At 33.9% G+C, this 11,205-nt stretch overlaps 1 protein-coding gene across 5 annotated transcripts in view; it reads left to right on the plus strand.

Annotated features, from left to right (window-relative positions):
- Positions 1 to 11,205, plus strand: part of LOC123701076 — a 36,708-nt gene that overhangs the window by 22,470 nt on the left and 3,033 nt on the right. The window contains exons 6-10 of one of the 5 annotated variants that reach the window (XM_045648494.1): positions 2,931 to 3,114; positions 5,208 to 5,285; positions 6,224 to 6,381; positions 7,583 to 7,705; positions 9,954 to 10,044. In XM_045648494.1, coding sequence (XP_045504450.1) covers positions 2,931 to 3,114; positions 5,208 to 5,285; positions 6,224 to 6,381; positions 7,583 to 7,705; positions 9,954 to 10,044 — 634 coding nt within the window. Of the gene's footprint in view, positions 1 to 2,930; positions 3,115 to 5,207; positions 5,286 to 5,500; positions 5,582 to 6,223; positions 6,382 to 7,582; positions 7,706 to 8,333; positions 8,541 to 9,953; positions 11,087 to 11,205 lie in introns of those variants that run through there. The other 4 variants (XM_045648491.1, XM_045648493.1, XR_006752672.1 and 1 more) reach the window with 4 other exon arrangements.

The following is an 11,205-nucleotide window of genomic DNA, read 5'->3' on the forward strand; positions in this document are numbered from 1 at the left end:
AGCAAAATATCTTCACTTATAACGTCAATATTTTCTTTTATAAGGTTGCTTGCAGGAAATAGATCAAAGCAATAATTACTCTTTATTCATTGTACAATCACAACGTATTTGTGTAATCTTAAATAAATAGTATTATATTATAAGATAAAAAATAATAAATTAGGTACCTACCGCCGGTATTTCATACTATGTATTGTGTAAATTTCGTATTTATAACATCATTATGCATTGTTTATTTAAAGTAATTTGGTAATGTAGATTGTAATTAAGACATCTTATTTGTAATGCAAATAAAGTCATTTATAATTCATATTTTTAAATTTAGTCGATTGAATAGGTATATTATATTTGTCGAATTACAATTTTGTTCACGAGTGTCTTAACATTATGTATAATTTAGTTGATGCTTCTTGTAAATAGCTTTAAACACAATTGTTCAATACATGCAACCGAAGGCCGAAGTGTGTGTAAGTATTCATCGTATTACAGTATTATTAGTGTAGTTGTGTGTGTAATACTAATAGGTATGAGTAGAGAGACAGCTTCCTCGTTCAATCTTTTAGTGTAGAAAGATTAAATCAAGCGTTCCTTTGATCTGTATCTTCTCGATGTCTATCTCTTTATTATTTTTCGATTAAGTAGATGATTAGTGCTTTCTTATCTAGATTGTTAGAACTGAGAACCTTTAAGTCTTACGCTAGAATCAATTATTTGCTCTCTAGGTTTATGACAGGAAATACTTTAGTAGCTGAAAGCGCCGCTTGCAATGTTTGTAATTGGTATGTGTGACTAGCATGCCCCGCGGTTTCACGCGCATTGCTCCGCTCCTGTTTGTCTTAGCGTGATAATATATTAGTAGTAGTCTGTAATAGCCTTTCTCGATAAATGGGCTATCTAACACCGAAAGAATTTTTTAAATCGGACCGGTAGTTCCTGAGATTATCGCGTTCAAACAAACAAACTTCAGCTTTATAATATTGTTAGTATTAGTATAGATTAGAATTTAGTGCTTTCGCCTCACATTCTCAGCATATTAGGGTTTGCTCACAGACAAGCCGTTAAATGTATACAAAATTAACCGCTCATAAATAAGCCCTGAACCAAATAAGAGTCGTCTATGTCTTTCAATATTACAGTGCAGTTGTTCTTTATGACGTCGTTTAATGCTGTAAATATCCTTTATAACGCTGCTTTACTTTATCACTAATTTATATAATTATACAGGGTATACTAAGCGCAAAGGGACTTGTAGTTTTGCATACACTGATCACGTAAAAAATACTTAAACAACAAAATTACGTCAAAAATTTTATGCTAAATTTTTCCTGAAATTCCTTGTTTTCTTCTCTAGCTTCGCGCAGCCGGCATATACCGCTTCTCTAATGTGAGCGTTTTGTCTATGAAAACATAATCTTTCTATTCTAACGATAGATCACGAGCTGGTGGGAAAGTTGTGCGGGTTGCTTGTTTTGGGTGTACACATAGAGATTTAAGAATTCATCTATTTGAAAAAAAAAAATGCGTCTGGAATTTTATAATTATTATTTTACGTACTCAGCGTATGCAAAACTATAACCTCCTTTGAGCTTAGTATACCAACAGTGGGACATCATGTATACTATGCTATAATTTATGTATGTGCATTGCTTTATTATTGACCGCCTCCTTGGTACAGTGGTTGACGCGTGAGCGTAGAACCGAGGGGTCCTGGGTTCGATTCCCGGTGGAGACGAAGAAAAAAAAATGTCTCGGTCTGGCAGGACACAGAAGGCTGATCACCTACTTGTCCTTAAAGAAAATCGATCAGTGAAACAGATGTATAATGTATCTGCCCCTTACCCCACTTGGGGACATGGGACTTCACTTATTGCTTTATTATTGTTTGGCACAAGGAAGTTTGCATAAACACGCATGCCAGAGATAAGAGGTTAATTCACAAAAATTCGTTACTCACATCCTGCTGTCGCTTGACTCATCTAAACGTATATTTAATTATGACGCACTATGTGATTTATAGCTTTCTAGAAACAATTTCTATTTATCTTATAGAGCTTATTTGTCACGCTATGTCAATATTTTTAAGTGTTCCAACGCACTTATCTTTGATATTTAATATAATATTGCTATAGCTTCCTGTAGGTAATTGTAGCATTAATTTCAATTTAAAGCAATGCATTCAATAAAAAAAAAAAAAAATTATAGCCTCAAATTATATTTTAATACTTACGTAGCTTTTAAACACACCTTACTCAAATTACAATGGACATAAGACGACGTAGCCCTACTCCAAAGTGCTTCCTTTTCTATCTAGTTTCAAAAAGGTATCTTCGAACTTAACAACTAAAAAAATATGGAATGAACAATTCATATAAAAAAATTCTTCTTGAGACTTTTCTTCTCTCCTTTATGTCTAAGACAAATCAACCGAATCCCCAGATGTTAACACGCATAATGCGACAGCTCATAGACCAATTCAGCGCGGGCGATCTCTTTAGGCTCCACTACTACACATTTACACTCTTCATTATTCAGTACACATTTCTACACACTCTTTTTATATATTTTTACCTGAGGCATAAATCAAGTTTTCAGTTCCATATATGTATAAATAAAACTTAGAACCTATCCCCCAGGTGCATAATGCGACAGCTCATAGAAAAATTCAACGCTAGCGATCTCTTTGGGCTCCATACTTACATGTACACTCTTCTTTATTCAGTACACATTTCTCTTCATACTATTCTCTCCTACATACCTTAAACTTATAACAAACTATACACGCATAATGCGACAGCTCATAGAAAAATTCAACGCTAGCGATCTCTTTGGGCTTTACAAAGTCTACATTTTTACACTCTTTATTCAGTACACATTTATATTCATACTAATCTCTCCTACATACCTTAAACATAAAACAAACTATCCCTCAGGTGGCAACACGCATAATGCGACAGCTCATAGAACAATTCAGCGCGGGCGATCTGTTCGGTCGAGATAACTACGAGTACTACGCGCGAGTCACGGGCCGCGTGTTGCGGGTTAAGGATGAGTGGATATGCTCCTTTAGGGACCCGCCGCCGCCCAGACATCATAGGGATCAAGAGGCGTATGCTAGTAAGTGGATTTAGATAATAGTTTATTTCTTATTTATTGACGTATGCGCGCGTAATTTTTTTTCCTCGTTTCATCTGCAATCAATATAGTAGGGGAGCCCAAGAGGGGATTTTGGGATTTACTCGAGCGCGTCAGATTACTATTAGGGACGGTACCTTAGCTATTCATTAGTACCTCTAGTCAATATGAGCAGTTATGGTTGGTGGGTGCGCTCAGGGGCCCCGCTGGAAAATTTGAATAATCCATAATTCCCTAAGGTTGAGCTCGAATCGTCAGATTAGCGAAATGGGGACTTCTTATATTGTAATTAACCCCCCCAGATATTAATCTGACGCGCTCGAATAATATTACTTTAATTTTTTACCCTTTCTTCATAGCGATTAAATCGCCACTTTAATCGTCAGATTAACGTATACTTTTTTTCAGTGACGTCCTGGAGCATGCAAAATATCAATATCTAACGCGCTTGAGTATTTCCAAGCCATTTTTTTTCTTTTTTAAATTAAAAAAAATCAAAAAACCCTTCCCCACCGCTAAAAGTGAAAACATTATAGGACCTTTTTTTCTCGCTATGGTCTAATCTACCAATTCTAATAGGTTCCCGTGACGCTCGAGTAAATCCACATTTAGCATCCTGGGCTCCCCTACTAATAAGCGGATGTGTTGTCAGGCAAAGTTTGGCATGTAGAGCGAGCTTCCAGTAAGGACAACACTGCTCTTCATATGCGCATAAATGATGTTAAATGTTTTAGGGTAAAGTAGGCGGTCTTATTGCTGAATAGCTATTACAATAGATGCAAAATTGACCTCATTTTTTTTAAAGCATTTGTTTAAACTTAAGTGATGATATTTCATTTCATAAATGTGTTAGGAGGTATTTATTATTTAATTCATGTGCATGTGTGTTTAAATTCGATGAATTTCAAACTTGTCGTTTGTTATGGTTAGGTACATACTTGAAAAACGTGAGAAAAATTAATTCTAAATCGAATTAACTATTATCAATGTCGATGATACTGATAAAATAAAGGTCACAATTCGCCATCTAGACGGATAAAGTAGCTGTACTATACAACCATTTATTGTTGTTTTGATAAAACGTGTCCCTAAGTGAATTCAGATAACTTAAGGCCCATGATATGGCCGCACTATGTTTATATTTGAATTTACCTTATTTTTAATTTACCTTATGTTAAAGGAAGTAGAAAGATAATATGTTAGTTCTTTCATATCGTTTAAGAATATGCTTCATGTATGGCAAAAAAAAGGTTATATATAAATTTTATCTTTAAATCAGCTTCTTCGCTACAATAATCTCGCAATCCGCAAAATCAAGTTACAAAATCTTTTGTTTCATAAATTAGTTAGCATGTAATCCATGTAATTATTAGCACACTTGCGGTATAACATCAAAAATGTTTTAACGATTAAAACAGAAACAATGCGCGTCTTCAGAAAACACGACGCGTTTGAATGGTGTGAAAAATTAACAATCCCACGGTTTAAGAAATACGCGGTAAAGTTGATTTTTGTACGCAAAAACATCCCGACAAGACTAATAACCTTTACGGAGTTGACGTTTTTGTTGAGTAATTGTTGGGATTGGAATAAAGTTTAAACGTGTATATTTTGTAAACTGTTCAATGTATTGTCATATTTTTTTTGGTTATGTTTCGTTTTTTTTTTATGAAATGAAATGTATAGGAGCTATAGAAATGAAGACATGATAATCCTACAATCACTCCATAGTATACCTACGTAAATAGTTTTTTGAAGTGAAACTTCTTTATCGGGATTGGAAAAAAATTTAGTGTAATATTTTTTCGTTACGTGTGACATTTTTTCGTTACACGCCATCTTGTTCTTATCCCTACCACGTGTGATTCGACGTATTTCTGTAAAGTTGCATAATATAGTAAATTATTTTTTGAAAAATAAGGCTAAAAGAAGTTTCACTTCTTACATGTTTACACTAGTACACGCACACATTTTTTAATTTTTACTGTTTTATTGTATGATACACGTACATACAATAAAACAGTAAATACGGAATTGTAATATTTTGTCATTAAAAATCTTATATCTTCCTTCAGGGCAATTATCACTGGAAGCTGAAAAAACCTGGTTGCAGTGTGAATGCGACCGATGGGGGAACAAGTATAATTTGGAAGGTGACTAATGTATTTGATTTGTATATAATCTGTAATGTTCTTAATTACAAAATAATATGACAAAATGTGCATGGAATAATTAATTTTCCAAAATCATGTTATAATTTGTGTTAGAATTAATAATCATACTAAATATTATTTACATAAAATAGCGTAATGGTCAATTTTAAATGGGTTTAAAAACCGGTTTTCAGTCATAACAATATCTTTCACAGGTCGTGTTCATGAAACCCCTTAAAGTCGCTAAAAATACCTCAAAATTAATAATAATTTTACTTGTAAAGTCAAAATTTTTGGTGAGTTTAAACTATAAAATTAAATAACAAATTGTCCTACACATGTAACAAGGGGGTGGATAGTAGTATAGAAGTACATACTGTAGTTTTGTTAAATCTGTGTTTCATAATAAAATAGTTTTATATTTCATTTATAACATCATTCGAATACTAATACTATGTTAATGTTTGCATTGAAATAATAATCACGTATTTGTTGGTCATCATATTATCACATTCGTATTACATCATTTAATATGGTCTTTAAATTAACAAGATAATATTCAATCTAAAATTTAAAAATTAATTACGAATTGCTTCAAAGCTCCTTTTATATTGTTTTTTGAGAGTACTTTATAAATTTAACAACATACAGTAACAATACTGAAATCCTTCCGAAGATGTTTTATTATGTACCTAGTGCCTACATTAATTGTTGACAATATTATTTTCTTGATACAATCGATCATAATTTTGTAGATAATAATTAGATGAGAGTTGACAGTCCAACCTTTTTTCGCAATCGGTTTATACTAACTAAACACCTATTTATATGCAGCTATAAATTTAATTAAGTTGTGTTCTTTCCAAGTATATTTTTATTTTCAAACTTGAAAAGTATTCGAGCGTCACAACAATTATTATTGTACCAATTTATTATAGCGTTGTCAAAATCGGAAGAATGCCAGTCAATGCCAGCATTGATGGGCGTAGTTGGCGCGGGGGGAGGGGGAGCCCTGGGTCTAGGGATCATTCCAGAACATAGCCTGTTGGACTCGTGCACAAGACTGTCGATTTCCTTGGAAGAGAGCGTTTTTAAGGTAAGAAAATGATGGAAAAATACGCTACGAATGAGTAAGTTTTTGGTTAAGAAGGTTAAAAATGATTTAGTTTGTGTAAACAGTCTGCTTAGAATATAGACTTTAAAACTTATGAGTGAGAGGACCCTCTCCCCTCTCTTTTAAACTTGTGGAGGGTACCTTGTTTCTAAAATACCCGTGTTTGAGTCAATTTAATTCCAAATATGTATTTGAAAAGCGTTTTTAACAGCGTTGTTTTAAATTTGTAAAGTATGTTTTATATTAATATGTGTTATCGATTTTATATTCATATCATGTTAAACGCATGATAAATATTTTAATGCATTGTATTAAAATTTGCTTATTCACGGTCTGCAAATTGCACAATGCTCTTGTGCAATGTTATTTTTATGAATGATAAGGAAAATATTATCAGATAAAGAAGGATTATTTATTATTTAAAATATTTATTAAAAAATATATCCCATTTCCAGTCCTATTTTATTATTATTTCTAACTAGCTTCCGCCCGCGACTCCGTCCGCGCGGATGTCGGTCTTCGCGTGGATGGTTTATTTCTCCATTTTGAGTAGGTACCTCTGACAATAAAATCTTATAAATATCTATTGGACCCAATTCCCAAATACGGCTAGGCCTATAATAATACGCAACGTGTATTCGCGGTTCTACGGAACAACGTCTATGGATAAAACTGAAAAATTAAGATTAATTTTTTTCTACGTATTTTTCCAGGATAAAAAGTATCCTATTTTACGCCCAGGGTAATAAGGTATAATTATACCAAGTTTCATCGAAATCGAACCGCTAGTTTTCACGTGATGCCTTCACATACAGACAGACAGACAGACAGACAAAAAATTTTTTAATCACATATTTGGGTTTGGTATCGATCCAGTAACACCCCCTGCTATTTATTTTTTCAATATTTTCAATGTACAGAATTGACCCTTCTACAGATTTATTATATGTATAGATGATGATTACAGATTAGCAATAATAGTTTAGTTACGTATAAAATAAACATTGCATTACTTAATAAGCACGAATATACATTTTCCAAAAATGAGGGTACCTACAAAAGTTGACCAAGTATCAGTAAGTTAGTCATCTCTTACCTATCGTTCCAAATAGAGTTAGCATCATTATTACATCTACTAACATTTAAACACACATAACTGAGGGTAGTTCAAAAAACATTCCAGGTGTCAATGAGTTCCTCATCACAGTCGTCCTGCAGTAACTCAAGCCCGCACATGACGCTAGAGGAGTTGCGCGCAATCAACAAGTACGCGGAGAGCACTAAGAGCCTCTCGTACTTGCCGCAGGTAAGAAATAAATAGATTAAGTAATTGTGGACTTTGGACCTCGTTACCCGAGTGTGTACGTTGGACCTCGTTAACCGAGTGTGTACTTTGGACCTCGTTACCCGAGTGTGTACTTTGGACCTCATTACCCGAGTGTGTACTTTGGACTTTGACGTTGACAGCGTACTTGTTGTTTACTAAGTATTAATGTGACACCTGACAGTATGGTCCTTGGAGTTTGATGTTATTATCAGTGTTCCTGTAGAGGTTAGGATTGATGTGACTTGATGTTTGTGGCTCTGTTTTAGGTTATGAAGGTTAGGGTTATGTTGATGATATGATAATTTTTTTGTGGTTAATGATTCAACTGAAACTGAATGATTTACCAAAAAACGAAATATGGGAAAAATAGTTTAATTAAAATTTAATAGTTTGGGAATAAGTACCAATTTGTGCTCCTAACAAATATCAGGTTATGCAAGATTTTTACAAACTTGAACTTTCCTTTTCGTAGAAAAAGAAACAAGAAACAGTTCATAGAATTTATCGATTATTTGACAAAGATTTGAGTACATTTAATTTAAACTTGTTTATATTGATGTACAGTGGTTGAAAGATATATTATATAAAATGTATGTTTAAATTCTAGCGCACTCTGAGGGATATATTACTTTAATGGTGAAGTTTTTTCCGTAGCCACCTGTAGATATCACACGATGGATCTGTTTCTGTGTTGCCCTGTTATGTGAACCGTTTACAAATTTTTTGTATTTAAAAAAATCGATTTATAAAGGAATACAGGTGATCTGGGGGTAAATGGGATTAAGTTATTGAAATAAAAAAGAAAACTTTTGATAAAAAATCTACTTTGAAATAAACAAAAATCATGAAGAATTCAAGTAGTCAAAAAAACATGAAAAAAAAAAAATATATAATATATATACATAATATATTATATTTATAGTCTTTTTTTGGTTCATAAAATGATTCATTTGATTGATACGTAATGATATTTACCCTAACGGTTACTTATATTCGATATACATAATTCGTAAACGGTTTACGTAAATTCTTCGCATGGCGATATGATTATGATATCTGTTTGCAGTAGGTATTTAGGTCCATCTGTTGCTATGGTATTTTTATTTTCTCCCGTCACAGTTGAAATTTGTATTATTAATGATATCCTTCGTATTTTATGATATTTATTGTGATCGTAGGTTGTTTCAGAGTGAAAAACATTTTTATGATAAAGCCTAATAATTAATTAAAGGTTGTTAGTGTATAGTGATTAAAAAGTTTCCGTGTGTAACTAATCGTGGTTAAGGTTTACTAACTTTTCATTATTATTCTAACATATTAACGGTTTATGTTAGGTATTTTGGTAGTTGTTTATCGTGGAGTGTGCGTGGATTTACATGTTCAGTGAATATTATTATTAGATAATAGGTTAACATGGTTGAATTAATAATTCGACATGAGTGAATATGACTGCGAAGTGAATGCTGATTTGAATTTTATGTATGAGAAATATTAGTTACAATAATTTTGATGGTAAATATGGATTTGGTAAAATAAAGTGTTATTATTAGGTAAGATTTACACAGAAGACAACTCGAATTGCTCAATTCAATAAATCAAGTTAAATCTATTGTTTGTTTTAAGTATTTTTTGTATTTACTGAAAATATCGACTGTCGTTGAGTTGAACAGTTCGATGATGTCTCGCTTTCAGAACAACTGTCCTAAAAATTTTGCGCTTTTAAGTAGATCTTTAAAATTATATCCCATTCAATTGTAATTTTAATTTAAATTAAACCAAACGACGCAAATTTTCGGTATAGTTGTTCTAAAGTAAAAGTCCTTTGATATTGGAATAACATGGTATCACTGTTTAATATTGCAAACATAAAATTACAATAAATTGTTAATAACACTCTTGTAAAATCTAACACTTTGGAGTCGGTATCCAACCATAGCAAGACAAACGTTGAACTTATAAAAAGAGCGTGTGTGCCGAGCACACGTGTCAGAAGTGAAACTTCTTTGGCAAGATTATAAAATACCTAAATCGTCGCCTAACTCGATGACGTGACGGTATTGCCATGACGCGGCCTTGAAATTTTACTCAACGCGCCTAAAGAAGTTTCACTTCAAAAAAAATGTCGTCCAAGTTAGAAGAGTCCCGTAAAAACAGTGGTGCCACGTTGCACAACGACGCGTCACTGGCGCGGCTCGCGGGCCAGCGGGTGACGTTGAGCGTGCCGCAGGTGCACGAGCGGCAGCGCGCGCGGATGCGGACGCGCTCCGAATGGTTCCTGCAACCGGCCGCGTCCCTGGACACGCCCCGCCCCCGCCCCGGTACGCGCCCCGCCCCCCCGCGCCCGCCCCCCGCCCCCCGCACCGCACACCCCCGGCGCCCGCAGCCGCCGCCCGCCTGCGAGCCGCAGAACACCGCGCTATACGTCCTTGTCGCCTGCCTAGAGTTCTTGTTCTGACGCGAGCGGGCCCCAAGCACCGGTACTGTGTGCGTGAAGGCATTTTGCGGACTGTACGTTGGTGTATCGTTTGGTGTTGTGGTTTTGGGATCGTTTGTCGGTCGAATTGGGATCGGTTGTTTATAACAATGTTTCGTGTAAATTTTCTTGGCAGTTATGATACAGGGGTGAAATGTCTTCTCGCTTACTGACACAGTATTGACGCTAAGGGTAGCTTCAGCTTGGAATGTATGTGTTATGTGTATAGTTCGATGTGTAACGCGTCTGCATGTAAATGTGTATTGTGCCTTTTATCTTAAAAATGTTTTTAATTCTGTACATATTATTTAGATGTTTTTTGTGACTGCAACTTTTGCGCATGTCAGATGTTGCATTGTTTTTTGAAGATGAGAATTTTTGTATGATATCGTACGAAATATAGGCATCTAATAATTCAGTTTAAGCTACAGTGACGCTAGCATGTTTCTTTGTATATCAACACTATGTTAATATTACTATACTCCTGATTCCGCATTATGTTCATTAGGCATGTTTGTTTTTTAATGATACTTAACTCATTATCGTTTTTGATAATTTTATTATATTAGGTAAGATTTTCTTTGGCTTTTTGCCAAGATTTTTAACGATTGGCAAGCTTTCTTTATTGTTCGTTTTTATGTGTTTTGAGAATATTCTTCCACATCAGCAACACGGGCTTATAAGCAAGGTTTGTAGATTTGCTTATTAGAACATTTTAGAGTAATTGATTATTATTGAACCAAACTTCTTTTTAATTAAATATTTGCTGTAAACATATCCACCAAAATTTTAAATTAGCGTTAGCCAGGTATTGATTAAAAATAATCTTCTTGTATTATATTGAACATAATAGATACATGATTATTGCTAGATCAACACAACGATATTTTCTCTTCATAATATGTATATTGTAATATTGAAATAAATTTGGATGAAATAATAAGTGCAAACAGCAGATGTAATATATTATATATTATAAATTATTCACATAAAATTATTGCTAAAA

Source organism: Colias croceus, chromosome 20 (genome assembly GCF_905220415.1).
Source record: "Colias croceus chromosome 20, ilColCroc2.1".
Lineage (NCBI taxonomy): Eukaryota > Metazoa > Arthropoda > Insecta > Lepidoptera > Pieridae > Colias > Colias croceus.